At 50.3% G+C, this 21988-nt stretch overlaps 1 protein-coding gene and 1 long non-coding RNA gene across 10 annotated transcripts in view; one reads left to right on the plus strand and one right to left on the minus strand.

The window, feature by feature from the left end:
- Positions 1 to 21988, minus strand: part of LOC144379288 (uncharacterized) — a 1054371-nt gene that overhangs the window by 603068 nt on the left and 429315 nt on the right. The window lies entirely within an intron of this gene.
- On the plus strand, positions 309 to 21663 carry FAM83D (family with sequence similarity 83 member D). The gene is made up of 4 exons (XM_036101599.2): positions 309 to 867; positions 10229 to 10396; positions 16110 to 16234; positions 18593 to 21663. The coding sequence occupies exons 1-4, from the start codon at positions 391 to 393 to the stop codon at positions 19578 to 19580; spliced, it is 1758 nt and encodes a 585-aa protein (XP_035957492.1). The 5' UTR covers positions 309 to 390; the 3' UTR covers positions 19581 to 21663.

Consider the following 21988-nt stretch of genomic DNA (forward strand, 5'->3'; position numbering starts at 1 on the left):
CCGCCGCCCCGGGCAGCACCGCCACTAGGGCTCGGCACCCCCTATCTCGCTGACCCTGAACTGTTCGGCTCTCCGCAGGCCCACAGCGGGTACTGATCAGAGAAGGCGTGGAGTCTCCACGCTTAAATTCCACGCAGCGACCCCCGGAGGAGTACAGACCCGGCCCCCGCCGGCAGCCGGCGCGGGGCGGCGCCAGGTCGCGGGGCAGCCAATGGCAGGTCAGGGGGCGGAGCCGCGGCGGCGTGCGTTGCGCCCGGACTCCGCCGTTAGGGGTGGCAGCCAATGGGAGGGCCGGGACGCGGGCCGGTTAGATTCAAAGGTGCCTATAAAGCGGCCCGCACGCCCGCATTCGCCCGAGCCGGGTGTGGTCCGTCCCGTCCGAGCGCCGCTATGGCTCTGCGCCCCGAGGGTCTGGACGAGCTGCCCGCCGCCTGCCTGTCGCCGTGCGGGCCGCCCAACCCGGCCGAGCTGTACAGCGAGGCGCGGCGCCTGGCGCTGGAGGAGCTGGTGGCGGGCGGCCCCGACGCCTTCGAGGCCTTCCTGCGGCGCGAGCGCCTGGGCCGCTTTCTGAACCCCGACGAGGTGCGCGGCATCCTGCGGGCGGCCGAGCGGCCCGGCCAGGAGGGCGCGGCGGCGGGGGCCGAGGACTCCTTCGGCTCGTCGCACGACTGCTCGTCCGGCACCTACTTCCCGGAGCAGTCGGACCTGGAGCCGCCGCTGCTGGAGCTCGGCTGGCCCGCCTTCTACCGGGGCGCCTATCGCGGCGCCACGCGCGTCGAGGCGCACTTCCAGCCCCGCGGCGCGGGCGCCGGCGGCCCCTACGGCTGCAAGGACGCGCTGCGCCAGCAGCTCCGCTCCGCGCGGGAGGTGAGCGGCCCGCCTCGGGCCCCGGGGCAGACGGGAGGCCCTCTCAAGAACGGGAAACAGGCCGGCCGGGAGCGCGGGCCGGGTGGTCCCGGGGGCCCCCCCGACTCGTCCAAGTCTGCTTGCCTTCCTTCGGGTCACAGGGACACTGGTCTCAGCCCCCATGGATGAGAGTTGTGTCCGAGGTCCAACTCCTGATTCACATCCCCTGGGGGAGGGGACCAGAAATACTTCCAGTTCCACGTTTCAGTTAAAACCAAACCAGATTGCTAATTTTCCTGGCCATCAGCCAACACTGGATCCCATCTCCTGAGAAGTGCATTCCCTAGGGGAAAATTCCAGAAAGATTGCACTCAGCGACAACTATGGAGCATTAGGAGTCTGTTATTGCTAGTCACAGCTCTGTGTCTTATGTTGTAGAAAGCAAATACATTCGAGTGGCAAAGTGACAACCCTGCCCCTTTCCCTCCTGCCATAGACCAAAGGAGAAATTGCTCTTTCTGTGAACGAGGGGGGGCTGCGCCAGTTAGTAGCCTTCTAAAATGCAGATACCCCTACTTTGGGTCATTTCTCTTCACACTGGGTTTCGGTGTTGTCTTGACTCTTAGTGTGGGTGCGGTGGGAAGTCTTGACTTCAGCAGGGTGCTGGGTACCTAGGGGTGTGGGAGAAAGGTAGGTGGGGGCAGGGTGGGTGCCGCGGCAGACACATAGTTAGCTGCCACCTTGCTTGCTGACTGGCAGGGCCCATCTCCCTGGCTGTCACCTGTGCCGGGGACATGGCAGGTAAAGCCCCAGGCCATGGTTAGGCCCAGTAGGGCTGGTACCTGAGTGTGTCTGACTGTGGCTTATGAAATCTGCGTCAAGTCGGACTGAAATTGTCCAGTCCAGGAACAAGCCCCAACTCTCTCCAGGGTTCTTGCTGCTGGCTGTTCTTTTCCTGATAGTGTCACTGGGTCGAAGGGAGTGGGGGCTAGTGCCTTGCCTTTGGGGGAGTAGGTGTGGTGGGTAGGCCGCAGTGCTATCGGTATGCTGAAGGTCCTTTTTTTTTTTTTTAAGATTTTATTTATTTATTTATTTATTTAGCCGGGGCGGGGGGGGGGGGGAGTACAAGCTGGGGGAGTGGCAGGCAGAGGGAGAAGCAGGCTCCCCGCCAAGCAAGGAGCCCGATGTGGGACTCCATCCCAGGACCCCGAAACCACGACCCGAGCCGAAGGCAGATGCTCAACCATCTGAGCCACCCAGGCGCCCCGCTGAAGGTCCTTTTGATATAGCAGACACTTGAGAAGACTAAAAAGACGGAGAACGGCACGATGGGGGGATGCATTTCCAGAGCTCACCTCCAGGAGGATAATTTGGGCACTTGGAACTTAAAAGAGTAATGAATAGGTCTCCATGAAAGAGAGGAAGGAATTGCCTTAATCTCTTGCCCAGCTCCACTTTTTATTGGTAGTGAGGGGGCAGCGGAGCTAAGGCCAGGGGGAAAGCTGTCAACTCACATGCTGGCCTTGGAAGGGGCTTGAGGCTGTTGCTCAGACTCCCCTTTGCCCTGGGAGCATTCTGTAATACTGGCATTCCAAGTAGGACCTCCTGCCCTGTTCTGTGCCCTAGTTCAGCTACACACTCATATTTTTGAGATTCTGTATTTGGAACCTGGGCAATTTTAAAGGAGAAAGGTGGTACATTACCTTTACATCTGATTAATATTTTCAGTATCTCTGCCAGATGCCAAATTGCTTGCTCATTCAGCACCTACTGTGTATCGGATGCTGTGCCAGGGCCCGGGGCCACAGGAGAAGGGCACTTGACAGTTGACAGTCTGCTGGTGGAATGGGTGGAGAGGTTGCTACAGACAGCAGGGGAAGGGTGGAAGAAAGAAAATTCCAGGCAAGGCGGTGACCTTGGAGCTGGGTCCAGAAGGCTGCCTGGGGCTTGCCAGGCCAGAGGGTAGAGACTGGCCCAGAAGGGTGAAAGGACCCAGCATGTTTAGAGGCAACCAAATTCCTCACAGCTGGAGCAGAGAGTATGCCAGGGTTAGTGGTAGAAGGGGAGACTGGAGCCAGGCTTTGCCCACTAAAGAGCAATGGGGAGCCACTGAAGGTTTCGAGGGAGGAGCATGATCATATTGGTGTCCCTGAGCAGCAATTCTGGTGGGAGCATGAGGGAGGATGGGTTCGAGAGGGCTGAGGCTGGTATGTGGGGTGCTTGTAGGGAGGAGGCCACGGGCCTACTGATGAGAAGAGGGTGGGTGCTAAGGCAGTGTGTGTGTGGGGGGGGCGTTGGGCAGGGGATCAGTTTTAATGACAGGCCTTGGTCAGTCAGTGGCCTGGGAGGGTGTTGAGTTGAGGGGGTAGGAGAATAGGCAAGGTGAAGAAGTCGGGAGAGGCAGAGTTAGGGAGGATAGAGGTTTTTTTAGCTTGGGTGGGCAGTGAGGCTACCAAATTAGATTACAGGAGGGAGAGCAAGGCTGAGAGTCGGGACCAGGAGAGGAGTTGGATTTGAGACGTTAGCCTCGAGGCCTCAGAGACCATCCCCTTTATTTAAAAGAGCACGATCATGCTCTCTGCTAAGCAATGTTCTGAATAGTCCCGGGGTAGGTGCAGTCATCCCCGCTCCACAGGCGATGGAGCTGAGGCACAGAGAAGTTGCCTGAAAAGCCATTATGCACCCGTGTCCTGGTGGTGAAAACACCTGCTGGTAGGATTGAGCACTTCCCGTGGGTTAATTTCTGTGCTAGCCCTTTACCCGGATTCTCCCATTTAACCCTCCCGCCGCTAGGAGGAGGCCACATTAAGAAGAGACCAGGCACTTAACTTGCCCAAGATCACAGTTAGTGGGGGGCAGAGCTGGGCTCAAGCCTGCCTGCCTAGCCCCAGAGCCTGTGCTCATAACCACTGCTCCACGTGCATTCCCTCCCGTGCGGGAGGATTGGCACCTTGGCAGGTTTCAACAGGCTGAAGGTTTCTTAACAGTTTCTGCAGATTTGGACTTTTTATTTCTGTGTTGCCCATCCTCTAACCTGGAAAATGACTAGGACAGTACTAATAACTTCCTGCACTTTTCAGGGTGAAGGCTGGAGTGGTCAGGATACAGGCACAAGAAACCAGGGTCACTTGGTAAATGGTGGTGTCTAATCCTAGCTTCGCAGCCCCGACAGCCCCGACAGCTGGTTTTCGGAGAGTTTCATCCTCACCTAGGACTTCTGCTGCATGCTGTCTGGCACAGTCGGCGGGGAGGGGAGAGGCAGGGCAGCAGATGACGAAACAGTGCGGGCGATTCTACCTGCCTTTCCGCTCAGCGAGTTCTTTTCCCAGAGGGGGTGTGACTGGGGCTGTGCATCTGCCAGGTCCTCCGTCGGCTCGGTTTCTGTGCGCCTTTCAAAGTGTGGGCATCCTGCCACACGAGTAGGCCACAGCATTTAGAACACGCACGCCAGATGTGCAGCATGCCTTCATGCAGGCTGACTGCTGCCCTGGCGCTCAGCTGGGCTTCACCACTGCCAGAGGAAATAGCGCTTTGGACCGGAGAGCCAAGAAGTTGGCTTCCCAAGGAATTTTTAGAATAATTTTGAACGGAACAGGATTTGTTTCCCTGACACACCTACTCCTGTTTTCCCTACACTCCTGTCTCTGTTGCCATGTGAATCAGTGTGTGGCTGGGCTCTGGCCCCCACGAGTCAGGCGGGAGTAGAGACCTTCCCTGGAAGTGCTGCATGCCCTCAGTTGGTGGGGGATTTCTGCGGTGGCCCTTGGGGTATTTCTGGTTTTTGAATGGGAGTTCATGGGCAAAGCTCATTCTACTAGGAGGTTCCACACTCCTCAGAGGCATCGTTCTCACCAGCTGCCTATGTTCTGAAGAGGCACTTGAACTGTGACGCACCCTTGGGCCTTCTTTTGATAACCTGAGCATCAGTAGAAGCAGTCCTTGTATTGACGAAGAGTCCTGCCAGGAGGAGTAGCTGCTGAGAAATCTGCTGGAGGCCCCTGGCGTGCATGCGGATGTATCAGAACCAGGGCCCTCCTGATCTTGCTTAATGCTCCTCTGAGTTACAATAGGATCTATGCGGCGTGATCAGTTCCTGTTCCGGATGCCCCGGTCAGCCCAGAGCTTCCTCAACATCACTAGTGTTGATATTTTGGACCGGATGATTCTTTGTCCTGGAGGGCTGTCCTGTGCCTTGGACCCTGAGCAGCATCCCTGGCCTCCACCCACTAGATGCCAGAAGCACCACCCCCCTGCCAATAGTCAGGACATTCGAAAGTCTCCCAAGGGGAGATAGGGAGCTATGCTTAAAGGTTACAGAGTTTCTATGTGGGGTATGACAAAGTTTTGGAAGCAGATGGTGGTGATGATCGCACAGTGTTGTGAGTGTAATTAATGCCGTTGAAAATACTGAGGATGGCAGATTTATCATATATTTTACCACAATTCAAAGAAATTGCTAAGGGGCGCCTAGGTGGCTCAGTCTGTTAAGCACCTGCCTCTGGTTCAGGTTGCGATCTCAGGGTCCTGGGATCCCTGCTCAGCGGGGAGTCTGCTTCTCCCTCTCCCTCTGCGTGCCGCTCCCCCCTGCTTGTACGTGCGCGCTCTCCCTTTCTCTCTGTCAAATAAATAAATAAAATCTTAAAAGAAAAATAAAGAAATTGCCAAATGTTCCCTGAGGAAGGAAATTGCCCCTGGTTGAGAACCACCGGCCTAGAAGGCCTATTATCTGATGCACAATTTTAGGATGTGCCCCACCAGGCAGTGTGGCTGCTTTTTATCTCTTCTTTTGATTTTATGTGTCAGGTGAAGGATTTTGGAATTGTTAGCCATTTCTTTCTTTTTTTAAATTGTGGTAAAATACACCAAATTTACCATTTTACCACGAAGTGGCATTAAGTGTAGTCACATCGCGCAGCCATCGCCACCATCCGCCTCAGAACCGTGTCGTCTTCCCAGACTGCCGCTCTGTCCCCACTGCACAGTGACTCCCACCCCCCTCCCCTCCGCCCTGCAGCCACCCTCTGCTCTGTATGCCGTTATTCCTTCGTTCTTTTCATCTGACGTCCATCAGACAGCAGAGATGCTGCAGGATCATCCTGGGTCCTTTATGGATACGGGGTCAGTTCTCTCACGCACACACACAAAACGTCCTGGGTATGCGGGCTTTTTAAAAATCCTGATGCAAATGATAGAACCCGTGGAGGGGAATTTGGCAACATCCAGCAACATTTCAGTTGTATTTACCCATCGACGCAGCAACTTCACATCTGTGTGTCTGTCCTAGAGACAGGCTGGCAAAAACATGAATAGATGCGTGCAGTAGGCGGTTTGTGTGCGGTGCTATTTACAATAGTGAGAGATGGGAGGAGCAGAAATGTCCTTCAGTAGAGTGGGAAGTCAACTGACCTGTCTCCAGAGTGGGGTCCCCTGCAGCTCTAAGGAAGGAGCGAGGACCTGTTCTGTTCCCTGTGACTAAGTGTCCAGAGCTGCACCGGCCAACGAAGTCACCACCAGCCGTCTGTGGCTATTTCAATCTATATGAATTAAAATGAAATATGAAAAATTCAGTTCCTCTGTCTCATTAGCTGTATTTCAAGTATTCAGTCTACAGTGGTGGCTAGTGGCTACCATGTGGATGGCACAGAGCTAGAATATTTCCATGCTCTCGAAGGTTCTGTTGAAGGTTCTGTTGATCGGCACCTCCCTAGAACGTTGTGTATCACATGCTGCCTTTTATCTGTTGTTACAGTAAACAGACGTTATGTGTTTATAGTAAACAAGTGTGTGTGTACACACATAGGCACACTTACTTAGGAAAGTGGAAGACCAAGAACGGATCAAAATCCTCATCGTAATGGAGAAAGGAGGAAGGGAAAGGAGGCACAAGGGACGAGGACGGGAGCTAGGGGACTCTGCAAGCGCCCTGTTTTGTAGATCGGACTTTGGACCCAGGTAAATGCTTTACATAAGTATAACATAAAAATAACTCAGAACGATAACCCCCTTCACCCCCCAAACCCCTCCTGGATGCTTTTTCTTTCTAAAAGCCCAGCTGCCCTAGGTGCTTCCTGCTGGAACACGACAACCGAGGAGATGCAGCTGCCGCCGGGGCCAATGAGGGGCGGGCGCTGCTCCCTGCTTTCTGGAGAGGCGCTTTGCCACACTGCAGACGAGGCCGTGCCAGCCTCCGTCCCGGGACTTTATTTTATTTTTCTTTTGAAGATTTTATTTATTCATTTGACAGAGAGAGAGAGCACACAAGCAGGGGGAGCGGCAGGCAGAGGGAGAAGCAGGCTCCCTACTGAGTAAGGTGCCTGACGTGGGGCCCCATCCCAGGACCCTGGCATCGTGACCTGAGCTGAAGGCAGACGTTTAACCCACTGAGCCCCCCCAGGCGCCCCCTCCGTCCCGGTACTGAAATGGTTAACTGTACAATAGCAGCCTATGAAACTGAGGGAAAACGCACAGGCAAACTTAGGGTCCATTGTGCACGTTTGCTTTTCGTGTTTCTAAACCCTGAAGATAATACCAAGTTATTTAAAAATTTTTAAAGAAATTTCAAGGCCGTGATTTCCGTTCTTTTAAAACCTGTAACGAATGGGGAGAAAAGACGTCTTTTGCTTTGTGAGCAGGAGGGTCTCCAGAAGCCTTCCCCGGCAGGAGCACCGGGGAGCTGAAGGAAGGGAGTCTGAGGGTCACGTGGTGGGCGGGAGGCTCGCCCCAAACGGGCTGTTGTTGACCCCTTTCTTTTTCTTTCTTTCTAGATGGGGGGAGGGGTAGAGGGAGAAAGAGAATCTTAGGCTGGGCTTGGAGCCCGATGCAGGGCTTGATCCCACAACACTGAGATCATGACCTGAACCAAAATCAAGTGTTGGTGCTTAACCAACTGAGTCACGCAGGCATCCCTGGAACTCCTTACTCTTCTTCTTCTTCTTTTTTTTATTTATTCATTTGAGAAAGAGAGAGCGCACACGAGAGCATGAGCGGGGGGAGGGGGAGAGGGAGAAGAAGACTCCTTGCTGATCTGGGAGCCTTATGCGGGGCCCGATGCCAGGACACTGGGATCATGACCTGAGCCGAAAGCAGATGCTTAACCCACTGAGCACCCCCTCCTTACTCTTCTTAAACCTCCCCCTCCATTGCCTGTATGGTGATGACTCTGTGGTTGACACACAGGCCCTCCACGACCTGGCTCACCTGTATGCCTCTCAGCCAGGTCCAGCCACACGGGCCCCTACCCCGTCATTTCCTGCCTCTTCCTCTGCCACCAGCTGGCTTCCTGTACGAATGCCCTCCTCTTCACAACTCCCCTGTCCAAACCGGGTCCTTATTTGTGATTCAGCTCAGAAGCCCTGTCCTCCAGGAATCCTTCTCTGCTCTCCTCTGGTGAACATTTGAGTGCCTGTAGCACGTCCACCACAGCAAAGGATGAGTCCGGTGTCTGTCAGATTCTTTCTAGCTGTCTTTCCGCTTAGTCCAGGGTTCGGCCCCCAGCAGACCCTGAAGAGGTGCTGGCTGCACGACGGAGCACGTGTTTCCTGCCTGAGCTAAGCCCCTCTGTCTGTGTCTCGTGTAATCCTCACAACAGCCCTTTGACGGAGATGCTATGATTATCTCTTCCAGAGGAGGAAACTGAAGCTCCGAGAGATGAAGAACTTGCCTAGGGTCACACAGCTAGTGAGCTGCAGAGCTGGGGTCGGTGCCCAGGCCTTTCTGCCTTTTGCCCACTATGGATTAGTGGGATGGCTACAACTCCACGTGGGACACGTAAAACAATGTGGGAGGTGGTAAACTTCTGACGATGCCACAATTTCGAGAGAACACTTATTTTTGGGGTGCCTGGCTGGCTCAGGCAGTAGAGCATGCAACTCTCAGTCTCAGGGTTGTGAGTTCAAGCCCCATGGTGGGCATGGAGCTGACTTTAAAAAAACAAAAACAAAAACAAAAAAACATTTGTTTTTTAAATCATTGTATCCAGGGGGTTTTAGCTAAACCCTTCCCCAAGAATAGCTCAAAAAAAGCTGGGGCTTTATCAACACTGCGGCTTGGGGTTTGGGGAAGGCAGCCAGAGAGAGAAATTGGTCTTCCCAGACCCCACATAGCAGCGACTTCCTGGGAGCTGGTGTTTCATGGTCCCTCATCCTGGTAGGTGAGATTGGGATGTTGGAGAAAGACCATAGAATCTCCTCTTTTTTTAAAAAAATATTTTTAATATTTTATTTATTTATTAGAGAGAAAGCACAAGCAGGAGGGAAGGGGAGAGTGAGAAGCAGACTCCCCACTGAGCAGGGAACCCTATGTGGGACTTGATCCCAGGACCCTGGGATCACGACCTGAGCTAAAGGCAGCCGCTTAACTGACTGAGCTACCCAGGCGCCCCCAGAATCTCCTCTTTGTGTTGCTTCTTGAACCCCCACCTCCTTAAGGGGCCATGACCGTCAGGTGCTGTCTTGAGTCCTCTGGGGCACAGAGCCAAATCCATCCCGTTCCAAGGCCTCCATTCCCATAGAAGACGTGAGACCTGTAAATAAATTACCTTAACGTTCAGAAAAGGAGTTAATGTGGTACTGAGAGACACAAGTTCTTGCTGTTGAAGTGAGGAGGAGGGAGACCTGCTTCCAGCCCAGGCTGCTCCTAATGGTGGCTCAGGGAGGCCCAGCTCTGGCCTGGTTTTCAGGGGCTTGTGCTAAGCCTACACGTTCTGACACCCCGCACCCTCACGGAGGGCCCCGCTCTTAAACTGCAGAGGGTATGACAAGAGGCTTGGTGCCTGGAGCGGCCTGTCTCCGGCAAGGAAAGCTAGGCTCTGGCAGATGTCTCCCTGTGTTGAAGTATCTGGACACTCTGACTCTGGACTGGTGAGGGGAATCAACGAACAGATACTTGAGGGATCCTTTGTACCTTGCAGTTCATGTAACATAGTCATTTAGTTCTGGCTACACACCTATTTTGCAGACTCAGGACCAGACCTTGGAAATGACTGTAATTTGCCCGGGGCTGTGTGGCTGAGGCAGCTGTGAACTGTAGTCTGATGCTGAGTGTGCAAGATTGGACAGCAGGCATGAATGGAGCCGTGTTGCTGGGGAGAAGAAAGGACTGGTCCAGGGCGGTGCGGAGGACGGTGGCTGGGAGTCGGTCGGGAGGCTCAGCTGGGCCAAGTCCAGATGTGTAGGGTACAGTGGCCTGCGTGTCTTTGGGGATGGAAGTGTCTGTGGCTGGGCACAAACAGACAGTGCAGAAGGAGAAGAGGGGAGGGGAGGGGTGCTGTAGGGCAGGGATCCTTTCCCGGCTCTGAGGTGGGCTCCAGAGTGCACAGTGAGCTGTAAGCTGGTGTTCCCGTGAGCTGACCGCTTGCTCTTCCCTCTGTTGCCTCACTCTGTAGGTGATCGCCGTGGTGATGGATGTTTTCACGGACATCGACATCTTCAGGGACCTGCAGGAAATAAGTCAGAAACAGGGAGTCGCCGTCTACATCCTTCTGGACCAGGCTCTGCTCTCACAGTTTTTGGATATGTGCATGGATCTGAAAGTGCATCCTGAGCAGGAGAAGGTTTGTGTTACACGTTTCCAGTCTCCCCACAATCAGCAGTAATGACTGAGCGTCCGAGACCTACATGGTCTGTATGGTGGTGGGCGGGGGATCCCCATGACAGGAGAGGCAACTGAGGCCATGAGCAAAGCCATTTGCCTGAAATCTCACAGAAAAGAAACCACAGGGAAGGCAAGCTGTGCAGCCACTCTGGAAAACAGTACGAGATTCCTCAAAAAGTTAAAAATAGAGCTACCCTGTGACCCAGCAATTGCACTACTGGGTTATTTACCCCAAAGATACAAATGTAGGGATCTGAAGGGACACGTGCACCCCAATGTTCATAACAGCCAATAGCCAAACTATGGAAAGAGCCCAGATGTCCATCGACAGATGAATGGATAAAGAACATGTGGTATATATACACAATGGAATATTAGCAGCCATCAAAAAATGAAATCTTGCCATTTGCAACAACGTGGATTGAACTACAAGGTATTATGCTAAGCGAGATACGTCAATCAGAGAAAAACAACTATCATATAATTTCGCTCATATGTGGAATTTAAGAAACAAAACAGATGAACATAGGGGAAGTGAGGGGAAAATAAAATAAGACGAAACCAGAGAGGGAGACAAACCATAAGAGATTCTCAATCATAGGAAACAAACTGAGGGTTGCTGGGGGGGACGGGAGTAGGCGGATGGGGGAACTGGGTGATGGGCATTAGGAGGGCACGTGATGGAATGAGCACTGGGTGTTATATGCAACTGATGAATCTCTGAACTCTACCTCTGAAACTAATAATATACTAGTTATTATCCATGTTAATGGAATTTAAATAAATAAAAAAAAATAAATTACCACTGTGACTAGGAAAAAAAAAAAAAGAAACCGCAGAGTCAGGACTCAAACCTTGGCTTGCCTCTAATGTCCCGCTCTGTCCTAACCAGGAGCTCAGCTCTTGGCAGCAAAAGGCTGTCTTGAAGGTGCTGCTTTTCACAGCAGCGCCGGCAGGCCCACCGCTCATAGAGCCCCTGCTCTGTCCTTGGCTCTGCCCTAGGCTCCTGACAAACGTTATGCGACTCAGTCCTCACCGCAGCCCTGTTTCAGCTCCGAAGTGGTGGCATAGAGAGCCCAGCGTCGACCAGTAGAAAGGAGTGGGCCGAGGGTGTGACTCCCCATCAGTGCACCGGCCCGCCTCCTGCCCGGCTGTTCCTGATCACCTTCATGTGCTGCTCTCGGTTCTCGTTCTTGTTTTTAAAGATTTTGTTTATTTATTTGAGAGAGAGAGAGCACAAGCAGGGGGAGTGGCAGGCAGATGGAGAGGGAGAAGCAGGCTTCCCGCCAAGCAGGGAGCCCGATGCGGGGCTCGATCCCGGGACCCCGCGATCATGACCTGAGCCGAAGGCAGACGCTTAACTGACTGAGCCACCCAGGCGCCCCTTGGTTCTCATTCTTATAAAATTAGGCTTTTTATATCCTTTGCTCTGAGCATGAAAATAATTTGAGCTTGGGGTGCTCTCTGCTCGGCGGGAAGCCTGCTTCTCCCTCTCCCACTCCCCCTGCTTATGTTCCCTCTCTCACTGTGTCTCTGTCAAATAAATAAATAAAACCTTTAAAAACAATTTGAGCTTAAGTATTTAAATGTAAGGTTATATAAGTCAGCTAGCCGATTCTCTGTAGTGGAAAGAGGCAAGAAAAATCATCATATTTTTTATTCATCTTTTTAAATCAAGCATCTTAATGTGAGCCGTGAGCTTCGGGACTTAATTCATCCACTTGGTTCATCACCTATGTGAGCACCTTCTCTGAGCCACTTACTATTCTAGGTACTGGAAAGAAAGCAGTAAACCGAACTAGGAATTTGGGCTTTGGTATTGTAGGCTACTTGCGTAGTGAACATCAGCTTACCACCTTGTTATTAACAAGTAACTTGGTCTACAAAATGTCACCATTTACTGTCCCCCGCAGAGTTCCTGGGGGTGGTTTTCCCTAATGAGGAACCTGAGGATTGGGTTTAATTAGGTAGTTACTGGTTGCTGCAGCTACAAAGCATATTCATGTTCACGGTGGTGGTAGAATTGGAGCTTGGAGCCAGAATGAAACGGTCCAGCCACGTGACCCAGCACTAGCTGAAGCAGGAGGTCAGGGGGGCCCCAGGAAAATGCACGTCGGGCACGGAAAAGCACGTTCTCATCTAGCCAGACCTCCAGCCTGTGCCGGCTCTTACCTAGAGCCCGGGGACGCAATGCAGGATGACCCTGTGGAACTCCGAGGCTCTGTGTCTGAAACTAAGGCTGTGTGTCAACAGCAGGAATCTCACAGCGTGGCTCTGGCGCAGCTCTGCTTGGGACATTGGCTGCAACCCCTGCACTCCGCGGAAATCTAGCATTACCTACCGACTTGGTTGCACACTGTCGAATGTTGCCCGAGGGAAGAGTTGAAAGGTCTGTACCTTTGGCTTCAGCAGTTTTCTAGTGTCTTAACTTCTTCCTAGAGAAGCACCATCTTCTCTGGTGGCTTCTCACCCGGGCGCATCTGCTGGTGAATCTGTCCCTCACCCGGTGGGGCTGACCTCCGCCCTGGCTCTGTGGCTGGTTCTGAGCGGGCGTCCTGTCTGTAGGAACTTGGTCATGTGTTTGTGTGTAGACACTCAAAAGTGCTTTGGCCACAATCACAGGGGCCTGTATGACATTCAGGTAAGCGCCAAAGGAAAATATGTACAAAACCACACCAAAATGTACCCATAGTGATATTTTTTAATGCTTGTTTATTATATGTTGATCCTTAAAGGTTGGATCAGGAATTAGCATCTCCTCCAGGAAGCCCCCCACCAAGCTGTGCCCTGCCTTCCCCGCCCCTGCCTGTTCCATGTATGTGTACAACTTTTTGGAAGTTCCTAAGCTTTTTTGTTTGTTTAATTTTATTTTAAAACAATTCAATTTACAAGAGTTACAAAAATAAGGAATTCCTTTTTTTTAAAATTTGTTTTTTATTTTTTAAGTAGGCACCATGCCCAACATGGGGCTCAAACTCACAACCCTGAGATCAAGAGTCACAGGCTCTACCACCTGAGCTAGCCAGGTGCCCCCAAATATAGGGAATTCCTGAATACTCTTTGCCCAGACTGTCTAAATGTTAACATCTTAAAAACCTTGGTGCAAATTTCAAAATTGAGAAATAAATTTGATATAATACTGTTATCTAATTTACAGACCTTATCAATTTCACTGATCATTCCACAAATGCCCTATTTCTTGTCCAGGATCCAACTCAGGACCATATCTTGCATTGGGTTGTCATGTCTCCTTAGCATCCTCTCATCTGGAACTGTTCCTCTGTCTTCCTTTGTCTTTTAGGGTCTTGATGCTTTTAGAGAACACTAGCCAGTTTTCTGTAGAATTTGGGTTTGTCTGACATTGCCTCATGGTCAAATTCAGATATGTGTTTTGGTAAGACCACAGAAGGGATGTTATGTCATATCATACTGTTTTGTTTTGGCTTTTGTTTGTATTTTGAAATAATGACAGATTCACAGAAGCTGCAAAGGTAGATAGCAGGTTCCACGTGTCCTTCACCCAGTTTCCCCCAGCGGTTACATCTTGAGTAACTTAGAGTACAAAATCAAAGCCTGGAAATTGGGGTTGGTACAACGTGTGTCTGTAGTTCTGTGCCATTTCATCACACGTGGACTCATGTGTACCTGCCCCCACCATCACAATACAGGACTGTCCTGTCACAATGGTCTCCCTCTTGCTGCCGTTATGGTCCCATCTGCTCCCCTCTCTGTGCCTTCCTCCCAATTTTTAACCCCTGGCAACCAGTAATTTGTTCCCCATCTCTGGGGCGCCTGGGTGGCTCAGTCGGTGTTAAGCATCTGCCTTTGGCTCAGGTCATGATCCCAGGGTCCTGGGATTGAGCCCCGCATCGGGCTCCCTGCTCAGCGGGAAGCCTGCTTCTCCCTCTCCCGCTCCCCCTGCTTGTGTTCCCTCTCTTGCTGTCTTTCCCTCTGTCAAATAAATAAAATCTTAAAAAAAAAAAATTTGTTCCCCATCTCTATAGTTTTGTCAGTTAGAGAATGTTCTATAAATGGAATCATAGTGTATGTGACTTTTTTTTTAAGATTTATTTATTTTAGGAAGAGTACGCACACATATGTGTGCAAGCAAGGGGGGAGGGGCGGAAGGAGAGGGAGAGAGAGACTCTGAAGCAGAGTCTGCACTCAGCGCGGAGCTGGACGTGGGGCTCGATCTCACGACTGACATCATGACCTGGGTTGAAACCAGGAGTTGGCCACTTAACCGACTGCGCCACCCACGTGCCCCACTATGTAACCTGTTGAGATTGGCTTTTTTTGTCCTGCACAATGCCCTTGAGATCCGCCCAAATTGTTGTGTGTATCCGTAGTTTGTTGTTTCTACTGCTGAGTCGTGTCATGGGGTATGGTTGTCCCATGGTTTGTTTAACCGGTCACCCACTGAAGGGCTTTAGGATGGGTTCCAGTTTTGTGCTATTATGAGGAGAGTTGCTATGGATCTTTGTGCACAGGTTTTTGTGTAGTTGTAGGTTTTCACTTCTCTGGACGATGTCCTATCTTGTTGCGGTTTTTCATCCTGCATTACTTTCCTCTCTCCTAGTCCTTAAAGATAAGGGGCATGCCAGATATCTCTGTTGTCTCAAGGCTCAGCACATTGTAGGGGCTTTCTTTGTTTATGGAATGAAGGAGAGAGTCGAACAAATATCTTAAACATTTCATTTGAATCATGTTAAGATTTCTAAAGGTATATAGTTTACTCAGTGCTGATTTGCCCCAAAGAATGCAGATGGTCTTAGTACTTTACATACCATTGGATATATGTTTCCATGCGTCATTTTACAAGGATAATTATGCCCACATATGCACCATGAGGCCCCAGTATGTTGGTGCCCTTTTGGTAAATTCATTCTTACAAGAGATGTGACATTGCTGATTAAGCCCCTTGTGATATGAGTGTTTCAGCCTCAGAAGTCCCATGTTAGAGAAGGCTTGTCCTGATCTCCAGACTCATGGTGTGGGGTAAGTGAGGATGGGCTATTATTATTCATTACTGATGCTTTTAAATAAAAAAGTAGGAGAAATAGCAGGTTAGCTTCTTTAAGCCTTTGTTAAAATGATATTTATTAGTAGCGTGTTTTCTTTTTTTTTTTTTTAAAGATTTTTATTTATTTTTCAACAGAGAGAGACAGCGAGAGAGGGAACACAAGCAGGGGGAGTGGGAGAGGGAGAAGCAGGCTTCCCGCGGAGCAGGGAGCCTGATGTGGGACTCGATCCCAGGACCCTGGGATCATGACCTGAGCTGAAGGCAGACACTTAACGACTGAGCCACCCAGGTGCCCCTAGCGTGTTTTCTTTGATGATTTTATCCCCCACGTTTTGTTTCAAAATCACTTCTTGGATTCTGTTGTGTCATATCCCCAACAGTGAGTCTTCTTTTCAAGCACATGTACACAAGGACCAAGAGTCTCAAAAGTCAGTGTGATCAAAGGGCTCACAAGAAGATGGACTCAGTGAGGTCGCATTCCTTGAGTCCTGAACACTCTTGGCTCGTGTGCCCTGTATGGTGTTCCTGAAGGGGCCTGGGGACCACTCCTTTGCCAATGAGTGCATCTGTTGGGGAATTATAAACCAAGCCCTCTTTATCATTTGCTCACTGGACTGTTGTTTCTTTTTCTCCCATTCCCTGCCGACAGCTGATGACCGTTCGGACCATTACTGGAAGTATTTACTATGCAAGGTCGGGAACTAAGATAGTTGGGCAGGTTCATGAAAAGTTCACACTGATTGATGGCATTCGAGTGGCTACAGGATCCTATAGGTAAGTCTAGCCTGCCCGTGCTTGCTACTCTAACCTTTGTAGAAGGTGCTTGCTATATAAAGGGAAAAGCTGCTTTTTCCTCTCAAGGCGAGTCTTTGTGGCCAAGCATTCCGATAGGTGTGCATCTGTGGGTGTGAGTATATCAGTCAGAGCCTCCTCCTGCAGGAGGTGGTCGGGGTGTGAGGTCACATCCTATGGGCCACAAAACTAAAGTGCAGATGTGAAACTTGCCAGGAGACCCCCGGTGGATGAGTCGATTCCAGCCTCGGCCAGGCCTGCCGTGGCTGAACCAGGGGTTACCAGTGACAGGAGCAGTCTCAGATCCTGTTCCTTGGGGCCTTTGCCCTCCCCCTGTCCCTCGTCCCTGCTCACTTGCAGGTAAGGGCAGTCACAGGCCTCAGCATCAGTGGAGGGCAGAGCTGAAGCTGTCACCTTACGCTTAAATCCTTCACCTTCCTTCAAGCCTTGTAGCCCAATGCTTTAGTCTAGAAAGCCCTGGTCCCTGTTTCTGGCCCACCTTTGGAGCCTCACCTTGGCACTGGCACCTTATGGTAGGGTGCCGGGATGTTGAAGAGGGTGGACATAATAGTGGTTCACACGGAGCTCCAGAAGTTAAAATACACCATGTTTACTTGGGCGGATCTGATGGTGGTGTGTCTGTGTGTTAGATTGTCTGGTGGTATGCATGAGGTATGTCTTGAGCTTAGAAAAGAGAAGCTCCTTTTTGAAGACACATGCGTCTCTGGGTGGTGATGATGTGTCAGCCCTGGGTAAAGGCGGACATGGAAAGGGTTGTGGAAGCTGAGGTGGTCAGATCAGCAAACTCACGATGCCTGTCCTTGCAGACAGTACTGTCATGGCTCAGAGCAAAATTCACGCTCTTCCTTGAGACCTCCTTTCATGAGATGTTCATAAATAACTGGAAGAAACTGGATTTTCATCCAAAATAGGCTTTATCTACATTATACAAACTTAGTCTCAAATGGTTTTTGGATCTTCTAAAATATAAAATATAAAAATTACATTACTCTCTCTAAAAAAAATACACTACCGCTGAGGATAAGGATGAAGATGGTAGCTTCTATTTGTTGAAGGCATTTCATAATCCTGGTGTTGGGTAGGTGTCTTGTTTGCATGATTGAAGGTTTTCCATTTCAACCCTCATTGAGGGTTTTCAAAAGAATCTTTCTTCTCCGGCTTTGAAGGCAGTTCTTAAGGTAGGATTTGCATCAGCAAGGAATCTTGGTTGCCAGAGACAGAGTTGACACTATGTGTTATGATCTCCTTTAAAACATCCTATTCTTTTTTTTTTTTTTTTTTTTTTTTAAAACATCCTATTCTTGATACAAACTTATTTATCAGTGGGGTGACTGCGAGTGCAGAAAGCTAGCTCAAACTACTTTATGCAAAATAGAATTTATTGAGTCCCATAACTTGCAAGTGTAGAAAGGTGCAGTTGGTTTTCAGCTTGTCTTGACCTGGAGGGCATATGTTTATCAGAATATTGTCCCCTGGTTCTGCTTTTCTCTAGCTGATCTTTATTCTCAGTCAGGCTTATCCCTTTGAAGGCAAAGATCCAGGCTTACTTACATAGCCTTTAGTAGCTATCTCCCAAAGAGAGAGATTTTCTTTCTGTTTGCACTGGCATCAGTCCTTGAAAAACTCCTTGGTCCTCGCTAGGTCATGTGCCCACCCTGGGTAGATACCCGACCCAAGGGAATGGAATACTCTGGTGGCCAGCCTGGGTCATATGTCCACCCCTGTTGTGATTGGAGAAGATGCATAAAGGAACGCTCTTTGGCTGGGGTGGGTGGGGTTCTATCACTAGAGGAAGGAGAAGGGATGCTGGACAGGCAGGGGCACGTGGCCACTAATGAGCTCGGAATGTGCTCGGAGCAACAGCACCATCCTTAGAATGACAGTACCGTCTCCCTTTGAAAATGACAGTATTGGAGGAGCAGAGCACTGGCAATCTTAAGGACTGGGCTCTAGTCTAGGGTCTACCACCAGCTTCCCACGGGGACATCGCTAGCTCGTTTCCTCACTTCTGAAGTGAGAGCCCTGGCCTGAATATTTTTAAAGCCCTTTCTAGTTTTTAGAAACTCCGAGACTGAGGAGGTGTGGGTCTTAGTGTGTTGGTTAAAGAGCTGGCCTTTTTACTTCTCTTAATGCATACGTATGTCAGACCCCAGGGTAAGGCTGGTTGAATTTACACCGCCTGGTAGGTATGCTGTCGCCAGAGCTGTGACTCCTGGAGCAGAGTATCTGGGCTTTATTATTCAGTTTGACAGTAAGTAAACAGTAAGGAGACTGACTGCTCATCCTTACCAGCTTCTCTGTTTGTTTTTAATCCTTAAGTTTTACGTGGACGGATGGCAAATTAAATAGCAGTAACTTGGTCATCCTGTCTGGCCAAGTGGTGGAACACTTTGATCTGGAGTTCCGAATCCTGTACGCACAGTCGAAGCCCATCAGCTCCAAGCTGCTGTCCAACTTCCGGATCAGCGGCAAGTTTGACCATCTAGTTGACCCGAAGCCTCTGTCTAAGGAGCTCACGTTGGGCAGCCTGCTGCGCCTGCGGCTGGCCCGGCTCTCAAGCACCCCCAAGAAGGCTGAGCTGGGGTTCGAGGCGCCCACCGAGGGCAGGGCAGAGGCCAGGCGCCATGACTCGGAGTCCTCCACTATCAGTGACAAGGACGACTTCAACAGCCGCAGGGACAAACTAGAGGGCGGGAGGATGACCGATGCCGCCACTCAGACGGAGGCAGGAGAGGAGGCACCAGCAGTGAGCGTGAGTGATGCGGGGACCCAGGCCAGCGCCGTGACGGCGTGTGCCGGGACCCAGACCGCAGTCACCACGAGGGTGGCGAGCTCCCAAACCGTGGTTCGGTCCACGTCGGCCACCACCCAGACTGACGTGGATGAGAACGTTCTCTTTTCTCAGGGCACCCAGTCTAAAGAAGGGTCACCAGTGTCCAGGATGTCTGTGTCAAGATCTTCCAGTTTGAGATCTTCCTCCTCTCTGTCCTCGCAGGGCTCCGTGGCGAGCTCCCTGGGTTCCCAGGCGTCCAGCAGAGCCACTGACTTTGTCCGCGCTGGACATTCCAAGTTCTGGGGCGCCCCCCACTTGGATCTGTGTTTGCGAGACTCCTTTAGGAACTTGAATCAAGAGCGCCAGTTTCACTTTGCTGGCATCAGGTCCCGGCTCAACCACATGCTGGGCATGCTCTCCAGGAGAACGTCCCTGACTGAGAAGTACCTTGGTTTTCATCCCGGAAACGTTACCAGGGCCTCGGTGAATCTGCTGGCTGTGAGAGACATGACACTGTATCCCTCCTATCAGTGACCACTCAGCATTCAGCACCCGTCCCCTGAGCACCCTGCTTTGCAGCCCGTTCACCCGATCTTTGGTCACCCCGATTTTCTCTGAGTTCTATAAACTGCACATTCTTTTACATGCCTTTATCTTATTTTTGTCATGTATAAACCAGGTGTTGGTTTTATGGTTGAAACACTATGGGTACAGTTTCTTTGCACGACTTTAATATTGGTATCTCTTAAAGAGAGTGTTTAGGGGTTCTCAGGTTAATTCAGGTAAGAGAGAAGACACATTTTGTATTTTTCTAGATATGTGTGCTCTTCTGTTTTAGAGATTTGAATGACTAGTTTTTATGATCAAAATCCTGTTTAAGAAGAAACTTTCTTATCGTCTGTCTCTTCTTTAGGATATCTATGTTCTTAGCATTAAATAAATATAAACAACTTTTGTGTGGTGATTGCGCGGGTAATATTTTTCCCCTCTGGCACTTTTCTCTTTAACCCTGGAGTGTGTCACAAGTAAATACATGTAATAGCTAGTTTTGCAGGGTTTTTTTTTTTTTTTTAATAGTGTTGGGATGGGGAAGAAGTAGATGATCCAAACTGTTAAAAGAGAAAATATCCACTTAAAAGTTAGAAGACGTAAAATAAGTGTCAGGGTCGTGCCCTCCTTAGTGATAGGAATGTCGGTGTTACTATCTGTATAGTTTGAAGGAGGGAACTTGCCAGCAACTGCAGGTCTTTTCATGTGCTCTGCTTGTCTTTTCTTCACAGGAAAAGCTTGAGCTATTTAGACAAGGAACTTGGTTCTCTGCTGTGCTGCCAACGGCGGCCTTTGTGTGCGTTCCTGGATTCAGCCCTGGTATTAACTCTGGTGGCCCCATGGGCCTAATTTCATCAGATGGGTGTATTGACAATGATTTAGCAATCTCATATCCTGGAGTAGTGGCAGAAGAGGACACTGACAATTATCCCAGATTCCAGGTCCGGTGGCAGGCCATGCAACTGGTTTCTACACCCTGCTAATCAGGGTTGGTATGGCTGTGGAATCCTGTTTTTGTCCAGTCTCGTTTGTGTGGACAGACCAAAGGAAGAGAATTAAAGGGTGGCCTCCTCCTTCTGATTTGGCCAAAGCAAGAAAGATCTGTCACAGGGGAGGGTATCGTCTGCCACACAGGCACATGCTGATGCACTGGATCATGAGCATGCCTGTGGGTTTTCATGCGTGCCCTGGGCCTCCCTGATGGTCCCCAGGCTGGTTATTTGCTGGGTTCGTGCCTTAGTCTGGGCTGTGAAGCCGGCCAGACATCCAGTTCATGTCCGGTTGTAAACAACTCGGGCCTAAGCCTCACACAAACCTATAGTTGGTTGAAACCAGTTGCAGGTTTAGATCATTTCCTATGTTCTGTCTTTGACCCTCGCAACAAAGTAGTGCTGGGACAGCTGTTATTCCCAATAATCGAGCAGAGAAACAAGCTCAGATGCAGTGGCATATTTTAGGTCGCAAGGCTGGTAAACAGTGACATAGGCGTGGAACACAGGTTTTTTAGACTGGGAGCCCAGGACGTGGTTGTACGAGTCTCTGCGGGAGGGTGGAGGCAGCACCGGGTGTACGTTGAGAAGTGGCAGTCAATACACTGGTGAGTTGAAACTGAAAAGGTGTTGCCAATGATTAGAAATTAGAACAAAAGAAATATGGGATCCCAAGGAAATGGCTAGGTCTCTTAGAGTGAACAAAGCTTTTCGGGCGTTCGAGTTTGGAAAGAATATCATTCCAGGGCATAGCTGGTCGAGATGAGGTCTGAGGACCATCTGCATCAGGGTGAGCTGGGTCCTTGTTTACAATGTCCATTATTGGCCCTGTTCCCAGGGGAGGGGAGGATGAGTAGGGCAGACTATCTGGTTCAAAAATGTCGGTTGCCCCTTCCTGGGAGAGAATTACTATTTCCTTATATGTCTAATGTCAGACTTAACCATTGCAAACTTGGCTGTAAATATTTCAGTATGTATCTGTAAAAGATCAAAACAAAAAACAACTCACTTTTAAAAACAACCACAATACCATGATCCTACCTAAACAACTTTAATAAAAATTTCCCAGTATCATCAAATAGTGTTGAAATTCAGTTGTCTTGTTTTCTCCCTGCTGATTGGTTTGTTAGAGATCCATGCAATTGCAAGGTCAACACAATCAGACTGCAGGGTCGACATTCTTTTGAAACACTTAAGGAGTCAGCTGAAGAGCTGGCCACCCCACCCCCACAGGCAGTTGGACTGGGGAATATTTATCTTTTACTAAGGGAACTTGAGGTGACTTACAAGAAAACCTAAGGTTCAAGATCATGTAAAGGAAAAATTACATAGAAGAAGCCCAGGGGTGGAGTGGAATGAAGCCACAATGACCACCATGCTCCCTTGGTAGTCCACACGTTTATC

The sequence above is a fragment of the Halichoerus grypus genome, chromosome 10 (genome assembly GCF_964656455.1).
Source record: "Halichoerus grypus chromosome 10, mHalGry1.hap1.1, whole genome shotgun sequence".
Taxonomy (NCBI): domain Eukaryota; kingdom Metazoa; phylum Chordata; class Mammalia; order Carnivora; family Phocidae; genus Halichoerus; species Halichoerus grypus.